At 37.4% G+C, this 15,378-nt stretch overlaps 2 protein-coding genes across 2 annotated transcripts; both read right to left on the reverse strand.

Annotated features, from left to right (window-relative positions):
• Positions 1 to 3,363: 3,363 nt before the first annotated feature.
• On the reverse strand, positions 3,364 to 5,831 carry LOC117336545 (leucine-rich repeat-containing G-protein coupled receptor 4-like). The gene is made up of 2 exons (XM_033897156.1): positions 5,826 to 5,831; positions 3,364 to 4,308 (listed from the first exon to the last, which is right to left on the reverse strand). Exons 1-2 carry the CDS (start codon positions 5,829 to 5,831, stop codon positions 3,364 to 3,366), a joined length of 951 nt encoding a protein of 316 aa, XP_033753047.1.
• Positions 5,832 to 6,981: 1,150 nt separating this feature from the next.
• On the reverse strand, positions 6,982 to 13,633 carry LOC117336546 (leucine-rich repeat-containing protein 40-like). The gene is made up of 2 exons (XM_033897157.1): positions 13,336 to 13,633; positions 6,982 to 8,557 (listed from the first exon to the last, which is right to left on the reverse strand). The coding sequence occupies exons 1-2, from the start codon at positions 13,631 to 13,633 to the stop codon at positions 7,203 to 7,205; spliced, it is 1,653 nt and encodes a 550-aa protein (XP_033753048.1). The 3' UTR covers positions 6,982 to 7,202.
• Between the last annotated feature and the right edge of the window lie 1,745 nt (positions 13,634 to 15,378).

A 15,378-nucleotide genomic window follows, 5' to 3' on the forward strand; every position in this document is an offset into this window, starting at 1 on the left:
TGATGGCCTAAACATTGAATAATGTCTCAGGTCTGATATCGGTGATGGTCTAAATATTGAATACTGTCTGACGTCTGATATCGGTGATGGCCAAAACATTGAATAATGTCTCTTGTCTGATATCGGTGATGGTCTAAATATTGAATAATGTCTGACGTCTGATATCGGTGATGGCCAAAACATTGAATAATGTCTCAAGTCTGATATCGGTGATGGTCTAAACATTGAATAATGTCTCAGGTCTGATATCGGTGATGGCCTAAACATTGAATAATGTCTCCCGTCTGATATCGGTGATGGCCTAAACATTGAATAATGTCTCAGGTCTGATATCGGTGATGGTCTTAACATCGAATAATATCTCAGGTCTGATATCGGTGATGGTCTAAACATTGAATAATGTCTCAGGTCTGATATCGGTGATGGTCTTAACATTGAATAATGTCTCTCGTCTGATATCGGTGATGGTCTAAACATTGAATAATGTCTCTCGTCTGATATCGGTGATGGTCTAAATATTGAATAATGTCTCTTGTCTGATATCGGTGATGGTCTAAATATTGAATAATGTCTGACGTCTGATATCGGTGATGGCCAAAACATTGAATAATGTCTCCCGTCTGATATCGGTGATGGCCTAAACATTGAATAATGTCTCAGGTCTGATATCGGTGATGGTCTAAACATTGAATAATGTCTGATGTCTGATATCAGTGATGGTCTTAACATCGAATAATATCTCAGGTCTGATATCGGTGATGGTCTAAACATTGAATACTGTCTGACGTCTGATATCGGTGATGGCCAAAACATTGAATAATGTCTCAGGTCTGATATCGGTGATGGCCTAAATATTGAATAATGTTTCAGGTCTGATATCGGTGATGGCCTAAACATTGAATACTGTCTGACGTCTGATATCGGTGATGGCCTAAACATTGAATAATGTCTCAGGTCTGATATCGGTGATGGTCTAAACATTGAATAATGTCTCACGTCTGATATCGGTGATGGTCTAAACATTGAATAATGTCTCACGTCTGATATCGGTGATGGCCTAAACATTGAATAATGTCTGACGTCTGATATCGGTGATGGCCTAAACATTGAATAATGTCTGACGTCTGATATCGGTGATGGCCTAAACATTGAATAATGTCTCAAGTCTGATATCGGTGATGGCCTAAACATTGAATAATGTCTCGTCTGATATCGGTGGTGGCCTAAACATTGAATAATGTCTCCCGTCTGATATCGGTGATGGCCTAAACATTGAATAATGTCTCACGTCTGATATCGGTGATGGCCTAAACATTGAATAATGTCTCGTCTGATATCGGTGGTGGCCTAAACATTGAATAATGTCTCCCGTCTGATATCGGTGATGGCCTAAACATTGAATAATGTCTCACGTCTGATATCGGTGATGGCCTAAACATTGAATAATGTCTCACGTCTGATATCGGTGATGGTCTAAACATTGAATAATGTCTCACGTCTGATATCGGTGATGGCCTAAACATTGAATAATGTCTCACGTCTGATATCGGTGATGGCCTAAACATTGAATAATGTCTCACGTCTGATATCGGTGATGGTCTAAACATTGAATAATGTCTCACGTCTGATATCGGTGATGGCCTAAACATTGAATAATGTCTGACGTCTGATATCGGTGATGGTCTAAACATTGAATAATGTCTCACGTCTGATATCGGTGATGGCCTAAACATTGAATAATGTCTCCCGTCTGATATCGGTGATGGTCTAAACATTGAATAATGTCTCACGTCTGATATCGGTGATGGCCTAAACATTGAATAATGTTTCTTGTCTGATATCGGTGATGGCCTAAACATTGAATAATGTCTCTCGTCTGATATCGGTGATGGCCTAAACATTGAATAATGACTCACGTTTTATATCGGTGATGGTCTAAACATTGAATAATGTCTGACGTCTGATATCGGTGATGGTCAAAACATTGAATAATGTCTGACGTCTGATATCGGTGATGGCCTAAACATTGAAAACTGTCTGACGTCTGATATCGGTGATGGCCTAAACATTGAATACTGTCCCAAGTCTGATATCGGTGATGGTCAAAACATTGAATACTGTCCCACGTCTGATATCGGTGATGGTCAAAACATTGAATAATGTCTGACGTCTGATATCGGTGATGGTCTAAACATTGAATACTGTCTCTCGTCTGATATCGGTGATGACCTAAACATTGAATAATGTCATATGTCTGATATCGGTGGTGGCCTAAACATTGAATAATGTCTCAGGTCTAATGTCGGTGATGGTCTAAACATTGAATAATGTCTCAAGTCTGATATAGGTGATGGTCTAAACATTGAATAATGTCTCAAGTCTGATATCGGTGATGGCCAAAACATTGAATAATGTCTGACGTCTGATATCGGTGATGGTCTAAACATTGAATACTGTCTCTCGTCTGATATCGGTGATGACCTAAACATTGAATAATGTCATATGTCTGATATCGGTGGTGGCCTAAACATTGAATAATGTCTCAGGTCTAATGTCGGTGATGGTCTAAACATTGAATAATGTCTCAAGTCTGATATAGGTGATGGTCTAAACATTGAATAATGACTGACGTCTGATATCGGTGATGGCCTAAACATTGAATACTGTCTCTCGTCTGATATCGGTGATGGCCAAAACATTGAATAATGTCTGACGTCTGATATCGGTGATGGTCTTAACATTGAATAATGTCTGACGTCTGATATCGGTGATGGCCTAAACATTTGCAAATTACGTGAAAGAACGTCTGTATTTCAACTCGTTATTTCTGATGTATTTTTTTAATCATGAACAATTAAACGTTTTACTAATAATTTATGAGTAAATTGAAGACCATAACGTGAGTGACACGACTAAGAAAGGTCGGGTTTGATCATGACAAGAGTAATAATTCATTATATCAAAACATAACGTAGAAAATATGGCTAAACTATTATATGTATAAAATATCCACTCATTCACGGTCCACACTTAGGTACATATTCATGTATGTACGTCATTAAGTCTATCTGTGTATTGTGACAGGATCCCGACCCCGTGATGTATCCGACAGCCTGCCATGTCTTCATCCATCCCAGCTCAGTACATGTACAGTTGATACTATCCCCGGACATGTTGAGAACGTGAAGGGACTCGACCTCACCTATCACTTTCGGGATAGTGACGAGGCTGGTGTCGTCCAGACTGATCCAATACAACATCGTGTTGTTCTTAAAAGAATCGATTTCGATAGTTTCCAGGGGTGTATTACTAAGGTCAAGTTTTCTCAGAAGAAACAAGTCTGAAAAGTCATCAGCATTCACTTTAGATATATTTGTGTTCCTCATCGACAGGTTTTCCACCATTGATGCTTGATGAAGAAGCGGATGGAACATGATCGAAGTCTGTGTGATCAAGTGTGATGTTCCTCAGTTTCGAGTGGTATGGTAATGCGTCCAGCTCCCACGATCTTACTGGCGAAGAAGTGATGTAGAGGCTCTGTAAATTAGGACCTCGTGAGATATTTGGCATAATTGTTAGGCTGCTGTTTTCTACGTGTAACGAGGTAAGTGAAGTGAGGTTATGGGTATCCAGTGACGACAGATGGTGATTTCCAATAACTGATAAATGTTCCAGGTTAGTCAGTACTTGTACACTCTCCGGCATGACGTCACATTCATTATTCTGCAGCACGAGGGTCTTCATTTTGTCCGCCATATTAAAGAATGCGTCGAACGGTAAAGACGAGCACGGCAGGCCTGTCACTGTTAGGTCAGTTACTGCATTAAACTGGTCGATGTACTTCGGCCAGGGCATGTTCTCGGAGCCTATCGTAAGGTATTGAAGTGTAGACGCAAACGACATGCTAGTTCCCAGAATAATAAAAGTATTATCTTGCATTGTGAGAGTCTGCAGGTTTGTCAGATCATCTATGGCGTTTGGAAGGTACCAAAACTGGTTAGATTCCATGTGAACGGAAGTGACGACATCATTTGATCCAACCAAACAATCCATAGACAAAGTGCTCATCTGGTTATGAGACATATTGAGAGACACGACAGTTATGTTTTCGAACGCTCGTTTCGGGATGGTGGTGAGCTGGTTGTGACTAATATCTACAGTCCAAAGTCGCTGTCCGCCATCAGAGATTCCTGGTACGTCTGTCAATCCCTTGTCACTACAGTCAATGATATCACCCTCGGAGGCACAGGTACACGGGGGCGGGGCCGGGCAGGGTAGGCGTGCAGCCACATCAATCAACGTCGTTAACTATCACAAAGTTTAAAAAAAACATCAAATGCGGTATTAAGATTTTTCTAAGGAAAGAAAAAGAAAGATATGCTTTTATAATAAAACATCTAATCAATAAGAAAATTGATGATATCGGATGAAAATCCAAAATTCTGTCCAAATTGTCCTACCGTTAGAGCTATGACATAATAAGTCTGATATTATGAGACATACAAACTGAAACAATATAAACTCCGGGAGGACATGCAGAGCACGGCATGAAGAAACAACATGAACATTTGTCCTAAATAAATCATTCAGGTTCAACCTTATAGAGGTGTGGTATGTTAAATATGGTCAAACTCGACATGAAGAAACAACATGAACATTTATCCTAAATAAATCATCAGGGTTCAACCTTATAGAGGTGTGGTATGTTAGATATGGTCAAACTCGACATGAAGAAACAACATGAACATTTATCTTAAATAAATCATCAGGGTTCAAACTTATAGAGGTGTGGTATGTTAAATATAGTCAAACTCGACATGAAGAAACAACATGAACATTTATCCTAAATAAATCATTCAGGTTCAACCTTATAGAGGTGTGGTATGTAAGATATCGTCAAACTCGACGTGAAGAAACAACATCAACATTTATCTTAAATAAATCACCAGGGTTCAACCTTATAGAGGTGTCACCTACTCATCGTTGGTGCCGTATGATGTGAAATATGAACAAAATTCGATCGTGAAATGTGTGTAGTGTGATAGACATCACTCGGTGACAAAAATAAATGATAAATAAATAAAAACACTATGGAATCTGAAAATAAAGAGTTCGTGAAGACCACGTGGAGGTCGACATTCTGATCTCACTAAGAAGTGGTTTATTTCCTTGTGTGATATGTTAGACATGGTCAAAATCGACATGTCCAGTGGTTCCGTTATAACCCTAATTCTCATCTTGAGAACGTGCTATTCACCTGGATTTTATCTAGATTTGCAATACGGGTATTGTCGATGAGATAGAAGACACCTACGTCTCCAGAGAAAAGGATTTTTATCAACTGTTTCTGTATAAATTCATGTTTTGTTTTTCCATTGTTTTCTCGATTAAGAGTGAGGATTACGGTCTCAGTATTCTGTATTTATCATGTACATCAATTCACTGAATTACAAAAAAGGATGACAAAGCAATATCGGTGTAGCCTTAACGTCAAAATAATGAAGCAAAAAAAAACAAAAAAAAAAAACAACAACAACAAATAAACAAAATTAATAGTGTTGGGCATATTACTTACATATACAGTGGAGCATTAGCTGAACGTTTAGGGACATTTCACTGTGTATCAGATCCTTATCGATTTATCAAATGTATCTTCTAACTACATATATCTAACGTATGTCTTGAGTAAAAAATATGGTTCACATCTAAAGCAAGTACGATAAAATGGATAGTTGGCTGAAAAGAAGGAGTAAAAAATTGACGGGGATACATAATCTGGAAAATAAGGTATTCATTATCAGGGTGTTTTTCTTGCTACAGATTACCTCCATACTTACGCTGAGAACTACCCGGGTTATCCTGTAGACGGCCATATTATCTTGTGTTCATTCCTATCACACTAGGACGGTCTGTGGTGACGGTACGGCCTGCTTCTGGTGATATAACCTACTTTTTGTGTAGAAACAAAAAAATGTGTTACTGACGAGAAACGAGTGACATCAGATTCGGCTATCGGAATCAGCACAGCCAATCATTTTAATCGTGTTTTACTCTACTCTTGTCTCAACAATATGTATCTTTATGCATATAGTAATAGTAAATTAAACAAGACGAGTTTCGCACGTTGGTGTATTAAATAACACGAGGCCAATAACACCGGTCACACATGTTTCATTATTGGTGTGGTGTATATCAATAAAAAAGGTTCGTTACTTAACAATAAAGAGATTTACAGTCATATGATATCTGTGATATACACAAATTGTTTTCTCTGTAATACATAGAGGGTATTGAATTGTTAAATATAGCATACATTCCCCGAAAATGACGGAAAATACATGCTGGCATCCAAGTATACTCATATATTATATCCAATGAGGACGTCCATTTGATGTTACGATCGACAAAATGATTACGTCCTTTTGAATGTGTTGTTCAACGTAATTCAAACGGTTTCTTCTCTTATATGGTAAGGTTTGCAGGCATGACTGTTGTCGAACGATCATGGTTTCAAAAGTTGCCGTATGTTTTGCAGAAGTGCACCAAAGTAACCAAAATTTCTACCTTGGATGTGATGATATAAGTTATGATGAGTTTTAACAAGTTGATACTTTCTTATATATCACTGGTAAAATGAACAAATAGATTACATTCTCCGAGACACATAAAATTGTTATAAGCATAAGTTAAATTCTGTGATATACTTAAGTTTTTGTTTTAAACATTAATAATATTCTCTGATATGCATAAGTTGCTTTAAAACATTTAAAACATAAATTATTTTGTCTGATATACATAAGTTGTTTAAAACATAAGTTACATTCTCTGATATATATATACATAAACATGTGGATTTTATAGACAAATTTCCTTTAGGGGAGGCTCAGCAGAATCAGTTTTTATCAGACTTGATGAATGTTTTCAAAGTCATTTGTTTGTATTAAAAGATTAACTCTGATAAAAGCAACAAAACAATTTTGTGACGATGAGTAGGGATTTATTCACAGCATGATGGCGGGTATCACAACACATCGACGTCAAAGCAAATGTTCCTTTAACTTTAAACATTGCATTGGAGTTGACGAAGAGGAGAAACAGTAAACAAAACTAATCAACTTCAATCAGAAAATGAATTATTGATATGGGGGAGAGTTTTTATTTCATGATGATAGAAATGATAGACAATAATGGCAGTGACCCCCTCAGGAACATTTGGGGATCTCTTGGTGAATATAGTCGGTCAGATCCACGCGTATGTTACGACACTCCCCACCAAAAACATTCAGTTGTCTTAATCCGATCCAATTCTTCAGCCATCCAAGTTCTGTACACGTACAATCAATAGTTATGTTTTGTAAGCCCACAAACCTCAGAGCCGGTAGTCGTTCGATAGCTCTAGGTAGCCCGGATAGCTTTGTGTAATCTAAATTCAGACCTTGTAGAATGTGTGTGTCGTTAAAAGCATCCATTGAAATATTGGTTAAAGGCGTTGTATCAAAACTAATTTGCTTTAATTTCTGGAGCCCGGTGAAATCCTTTGGTCCAATTTGAGACAGTTTGCTTTTGTCTAGAAATAGAGCAGTTAAACTTCTGATGTGACTCACGGCGGCTGGAATATGTTCCATATCCGTGTTACTGAAATCTACCACTTGTAGGAGTGGCTGTTCTGGCAATGTGACTTCATCCCATTGTGACAGCGGCGAATTTGTCAAGGTTAAGTGGATAAGAAAGGGGTTATTGGACAAATTCGGTACTTTCGTTATACTGCTGTTGTTTATGAAAATATCCCCTAACGACACCATACCACTGAACGCGTCATCAGGTATGCCTGCAGAAGTTAATTCAATATTATTGGTGATAGACAGATCGGTCACTTTTTTAAGTCTGTCCAGTGCTTTCGGAATACCTTTTAGATGAGTTGATGAAAATGATACAGTCGTAATCACATCCTCCAAACCCTCAAACGCATCCACTGGAAGATCGGACATCGGTGAGTCATGAAGTGTCAAGCTCCAAACCGACTTTAGAGTTCGAATGGAATGTGGCCATGTCGTCATTTCCGGTGATCCGAAATCAAACAATTCAAGGGTTGAGGTGAATGTCATTTTCTGTGGAAGAGTTTTAATTGGATTATTATTGATACTTAGCATTGTGATGTTTGGCATTCGAGCAATCTCGTTCGGAATTTCCTTGAATTTATTGTGCTGCATGAAAACAGAAAAAAGATATGGTTCTGATCCACTCAGTGCCCCATCTTCCATTATTTCAAAACCATTATTAGCAATTTGTAGAGAACAGAAGGGAAGATTATCGAAAGCTCCAGTCGGGATCCTTTTGATGTTGTTGTTATAATTCATGACGAGTGTCCAGCAGTGCCAAGTGGCGTTGACCTTGGTGAAGGTCGGAAATTCTGTTTGAGTAAGATTGTTACATTCCACTTTATTGAAGTCACAGCTGCACGGAGCCTTTACGGGACAGGGATGGGGGTCATCGGGTACAGAGGCTGAGTAAACCTGTGTGACGATGGTCAGCATCAGCTGCAGTAGAAATGTAACAACTGTTGATAGATATTTATACGAAACTTTAATTCAATGAGACGTAATAATGTTGATATACATTAACACTATCGTGTTCCCGCTAACGAATGGCCTCTTCCAGATGACGGGCCATCCGGATCACAGGAGATAGTAGTGAAGCTTAGATACAAAACCACTTAATTACAAAATCCATCTGACTGAGAGAATGTATCAAAACTATCGAAGTTAGATGGTGTTTTTATTTACGTTCCCGTTAACTAAAATGCAAATCTTATTGGAACCAATCCATAACATAAAAAAAATCCTTTGATTTTGTAAATTTAACAGGGCTCTGAGCTTTAACATTTGATGGCTTAAAAGCGGATGCTATCAAGAAGTCTTTTGACAATAAGATAAATGTTTGGCTGTTTTGATCATCGAATATGAGCAAAATCTGTGGCCTAATTTACATCTATCTGTTGACCTCCTCCCCTGTCGATATCGTGTCCGAGCCTCCATCTAGATTTGTCAATGTTTATTATATTGAATTTCTTTCCCTTCCATCATTGCTCTTACATAATGTCATACTCTCAAGTTTAGTTTGGAAGCATTTCTTAGCTGGTGATCAATTTAAAATATATTTTTATTGTTTTGCTGAATTATAATTATATATCATCAGATAGAAAGAAGTTGGTCCATTGTGTATGTTTACACTGGCGAGGGATGATTGATATGTTGTGAGCCTCGTATTGAAGGAGGTACTCAATGATGTTCTTTTTAAGTCCTGCTATTATCTGACTATGTAGGGCCGTGTACCAAAGGACTGGTCTAATTTGGTTAGTTTATGTTGATGAGGTGGCACTCTAAAGTAAACAAGACAAGCGCCTTTTGCAAAATGGACAAAATCGGTTAGGGTTAGGGTAAAAGAGTCTGTCATTGCCATGGCTGCCATTTACGATTGTGGCTTTGAATTGATTGAGCATCTGCCTTATTCATCTGATCTCGCTCCATCAGACTTTCTTCTATTTCCAGACTGAAAACAGCTATTTCAGGCACCCTAACCCTAAATCTTACCGTTACCCTAACACACAGTGGATATCTTTCTGAACAGCCAAGAAAAGGAATTCTATAAAATTGGCATTGAAGCCCTTAAACACCGATAGCAAAAGTCTATAGATACTGAAGAGGATTATGTTGGAAAGTAATACAATATGTTCGGCAAAATTCAAATCCTTCAATAAGAGGCTCACAACTTATCAATCAGCCCTCGTACTACTTTGCGATAACCTTAGTGTAAGAAAGTGTGTTTATTGTTCAACAAGTGTAGAACTCCACCCAGTTAGCCGCCATCGAATTATTTATTTCATAAGATGCAAAGAGTACTATAATAGTATTGTTAGAAAGAAAATATTGCGATTCAGTGTGAATGTGCTGTCATGAAGAAGGGTTTAGGTGTTTGGCAACGGTTTTTTGCAAATGGCTGATTTATACATGTATGGATAAACATGTCGTCAAATGTTAATGGTATATCATGCAGAGTAATTTTTGATATCTGATATTTTGAACGCTGTTATTGTTAAAAGAAACTACATTTGTATTGTAAATATGAATATTAACCTTTTATTTTGTTTAGTTTCTGGGATAATAAATCCAAGGCAGCAGTCAGTAAATGGTTCATAAACACGAAAAATAGAGAGAACGTTACATATTGTACCTATAGATAAATCAACATGTCGTCACAGTAATGTCGATACTTACTGTACATATAAATAAATCAACATGTCGTCACGGTAATGTCGATACTTACTGTACATATAAATAAATCAACATGTCGTCACAGTAATGTTGATACTAACTGTACATATAAATAAATCAACATGTCGTCAGTGTAATGTTGATACTTACTGTACCTATAAATAAATCAACATGTCGTCACAGTAATGTGAATACTTACTGTACCTATAAATAAATCAACATGTCGTCACAGTAATGTTGATACTGACTATACCTATAAATAAATCAACATGTCGTCACAGTAATGTTGATACTTACTGTACCTGTCGTCACAGTAATGTTGATACTTACTGTACATATAAATAAATCAACATGTCGTCACAGTAATGTTGATACTTACTGTACATATAAATAAATCAACATGTCGTCATAGTAATGTCGATACTTACTGTACATATAAATAAATCAACATGTCGTCACGGTAATGTTGATACTTACTGTACATATAAGGACGTTTATTCCAAGTAAAGCCATTTTAACGACCAGTTTATCAATGTGAGGGCTCGCTCCTGTTTAACACCAGTATCTTATCTCGCTACATGTTAAAGTTGTACTGACGTTATATACTATAGTATAGCTATAGTAATACTGGATTAGGTTCTATAAAGCTAATCGATTAAGATGGATATATTATCAACCGTATATTATATTGTTAATACCCAGGATTAGCTTAGTGTTAGGAAAAGTTCCAAACATGAGAAATATCTGATTACATATAAATAGCAGACGATATTATGCGGCTTGACACACATATAACAATTATATGGATTCCTGTGTTTAATATGTCTAATAGTTTAATATTTTTGTCTAAAACCTTTAGACATAGAAGCAATTTTTAAAATAAATTCTATTCAATCTTTGTTTTCCAAATAACCGTATTACTTGGTATTTTTCTGCTGGGGCTTGCTGAGACTCGGACAGTAAATGACGATACTTAAAAAAGGACCAGGTGTTCCGGAGGAGGAAGCGTCTTCTGCTTCATTGACGAAACCTGCCATACAAATCTAGATCACGGCGATACCCGCCATGCAAATTAAGGTCACGGCGACACCAGCCATACAAATCTAGGTCACAAGGACACCCGCCATACAAATCTAGGTCACGGCGACATCGGCCATACACATCTGGTCAAATCTGGGTTCATGACACATTCCCAAAATGATAACTTGGATGACGACAGTGGAACCAAGAGGCGTGTCAGCAAACATCGAAAACGCCGTCTGATATACCCATATGAAAAACATTACGTCCAAATGATACCGTGATGTCGACCATAGGAATTACCCATAGTCTTCATCAACCTGCATCTGTTGTTAATTTCTCTGCCAGTGACTATATGGTCGGTCACGAAAATCGTCATAATGGAAAAACCCCTTGAATATGAGTCATTGTGACATGTAAACATATTAGGTAGGGGAAGTCAATGGGAAAGTTAACAATTGGGTGAAGTCATCATACTAATCATAACGTTTAGTTGTAGTCTAGCCTTGCTGGTTACATTTTAGTAAGGATCAAGAAAGATATGAAGAGTGTGACGTATCTTTGATTACAGGAGTCGCCGGACTAGAGGGAATTGTTATTTCGGAAATTGGTTCTTTTTCGTGTAGATGGAAATATTATCAGAAAAATGTTCCTCAGAATGTAGTGCTGGTATTTTCAGCTAATTTTTCAGGACGTCCAATCACTGTAATTCGGATAACACCTCGAAATTGCGATAAACGTTATGGATAGATATATTTTAATATAAAGTTTGACCAACAAATCTGGTGTTAAATTTCAATGTGTGTCAAAGCTTGCGCTGTGAAATTAATTGTACATGTCCCTGTGTTGTGAGATAATTGTACATGTCCCTGTGATGTGCAGTGGATTCGGTCAAACATATCATTACAAAGAATAATTTAGTTTTATATAATTTTTACATTTTAAATTCTTTCCCGTGATATATCTACGAAGCCTTAATTAAATATGGGGCATACACCTGGTCTGGATTTATAACACCTTGTAATCAGGTGAGATTTCAAATTAAACTTTATGTATGTTAGGTTTCTGAATAAAGTATAAATTGGTAACATTTTATTCAATAATTTGTAAATATGTAATACCTTTTATAGTTAATATATAGGAATAGGGATATGTTTACACGTGTATGTACACCCTAGTGAAGCATTGTTCTTTTATTCCAGGTAATTGTATCTGTGTATTCGTATGTACTAGACAGTTAGACACATTGTTATTGTTTCATCTATTGAAAACAAAACCAACATACTTGCAATATCACAGAGTTTTATTATGACAGAACAGTAAATGAATTTTTATTTGCAATATGTATTTTATATATTTATGATAAAAATGATGTCCCCCTCAGGGACATTTGGGGATCTCTTGATGAATATAGTCTGTTAAATACATGTGTATGTTGTGGCACTCCCCACCAAAATCCAGCAGTTGTCTTAATCCGATCCAATTCTTCAACCATCCAAGTTCTGTGCACGTACATTCAATAGTGATGTTTTGTAAACCCACAAACCTTAGAGCCGGTAGTCGTTCGATAGCTCTAGGTACCCCGGATAGCTTTGTGTAATCTAAATTCAGACCTTGTAGAATGTGTGTGTCGTTAAAAGCATCCATTGAAATATTGGCCAAAGGCGTGTTATCAAGATCGAGTTGCCTTAATTTTTGGAGCCCTGCAAAGTCTCCTGGTCCAATACTGGACACTTTGGTATTCTCTAATGATAACATACTTAAACTTCTGATACGACTCACGGCGGCTGGAATATGGTCTATGTCTGTGTTACTGAGATCTACTGATTTTAGGAGGGGCTGTTCTGGCAATGTGTCTAGGTCCCACTTTACCAATGGTGAATTAGTCAGATATAAATCGGTAAGCACAGGAACATTGGACAAATTTGGTACTCTCGTTAGACTGGAATTACGTATAAAATGTCTCCAAGTGATTCCATACCACTGAACGCGTCATCAGGAATATTGTCAGATGTTAGTTCAGTGTTATCGGTGATAGACAAACCTGTCATTTTCTTCAGTCTGCGAAGTGCTTTAGGAATACATTTAAGTTTTGTTGCAGAAAATGAAACCGATGTCACTGAGTTTTCCAAACCTTCAAAAGCATTCTCAGGCAGATCCGACATCGGTAGTTTATAAAGTGTCAAACTCCAAACCGCCTTCAGAGTTCCAATTGAATCCGGCCATGTCGTCATTTCCGGTGATCCGATATCAAGAAACTGAAGGGTAGAGGCAAACGCCATTTCCCGCGGAAGTGTCGCTATGGGGTTGTCATGGATACTCAGCATTGTGATGTTTGGCATTCGCGCAATATCGTTCGGAAGTTCCATTAAATTTATTGAACTGCATGAAAACGGAATCCAGATATGGTTCTGAACCAGTCAGTGCCCCATCTTCCATTATTTCGAAGCCATTATGACCGATTTGAAGGGAACAGAAGGGGAGATTATCGAAAGCTCCAGTCGGGATCCTTTTGATGTTGTTATTATAATTCATGACGAGTGTCCAGCAGTGCCAAGTGGCGTTGACCTTGGTGAAGGTCGGGAATTCTGTTTGAGTAAGATTGTTACATTCCACTTTATTGAAGTCACAGCTGCACGGAGCCTTTACAGGACAGGGATGGGGGACATCGTGTACAGAGGCTGAGTAACCATGTGTGACGATGGTCAGCAACAGCTGCAGAGGAGAAATGGACATGTAAAAATGTTATATAAGAATATGTAAACAACAATGTTAATAAACATGAATGGCGTGAAAGATGTGTTAACAATCCTTATACCAACATCACAGATGTGTTAACAATCCTGACACCAACATCACAGATGTGTTAACAATCCTTACACCAACATCACAGATGTGTTAACAATCCTTACACCAACATCACAGATGTGTTAACAATCCTAACACCAACATCACAGATGTGTTAACAATCCTTACACCAACATCACAGATGTGTTAACAATCCTAACACCAACATCACAGATGTGTTAACAATCCTTACACCAACATCACAGAAGTGTTAACAATCCTTATACCAACATCACAGATGTGTTAACAATCCTTATACTAACATCACAGATGTGTTAACAATCCTCACACCAACATCACAGATGTGTTAATAATCCTTACACCAACATCACAGATGTGTTAACAATCCTTATACGAACACCACAGATGTGTTAACAATCCTTACACCAACATCACAGATGTGTTAACAATCCTTACACCAACATCACAGATGTGTTAACAATCCTTACACCAACATCACAGATGTGTTAACAATCCTTACACCAACATCACAGATGTGTTAACAATCCTCACACCAACATCACAGATGTGTTAACAATCCTTACACCAACATCACAGATGTGTTAACAATCCTCACACCAACATCACAGATGTGTTAACAATCCTTATACCAACATCACAGATGTGTTAACAATCCTTACACCAACATCACAGATGTGTTAACAATCCTTACACCAACATCACAGATGTGTTAACAATCCTTTCACCAACATCACAGATGTGTTAACAATCCTCACACCAACATCACAGATGTAAAGGCATGATTTAATGGCTTTCTTCGCTTCCATTTCCATGAATATTTATGATATTGTGGATTGGTTTTAGAGCTACTATTTGTTCATAACATTTTAGGATATATTCAGGTGACATAAACGTTCCATGTCATTTTACATAATTTTGTATTTTCTTTGACACCTCTGCAATCGATACCGTATCGGAACGTTTATCCCCCTCCCCTCCTTCACTTTGATAAATACTGTGTACGGATCCTCCTTAATCAAGGAATTTTTTGGTATATGCGTTCATAACAGTTGCATTGCTATGAACAACAGAATATTTTTTCATCTTTTTCTTTTAGTTTACAGTACGATTATTTTATAAAGCTATGAATCGCGCAAAGAGTAAGTTATAAAGGACAGAGAATTTCTCTGTTTAATTTTGTATAAATTTAACACCTGTCTATCCCCTGTCAATGTGTATGATACTGAACTTCAACAAAATGTTCAATTTTGTGTCCTGC

This window comes from Pecten maximus, chromosome 10, assembly GCF_902652985.1.
Source record: "Pecten maximus chromosome 10, xPecMax1.1, whole genome shotgun sequence".
In the NCBI taxonomy this organism is placed as follows: domain Eukaryota; kingdom Metazoa; phylum Mollusca; class Bivalvia; order Pectinida; family Pectinidae; genus Pecten; species Pecten maximus.

Coding starts and splice junctions, on each gene's coding strand:
- LOC117336546 (XM_033897157.1), bottom strand. CDS start 13,633: ATGCCAAACATCACAATGCTGAGTATCCATGACAACCCCATAGCGACA. Junction 8,558..13,335: donor CAGACTGAAGAAAATGACAG/GTTTGTCTATCA, acceptor ATCTATCAACAG/TTGTTACATTTCTACTGCAG.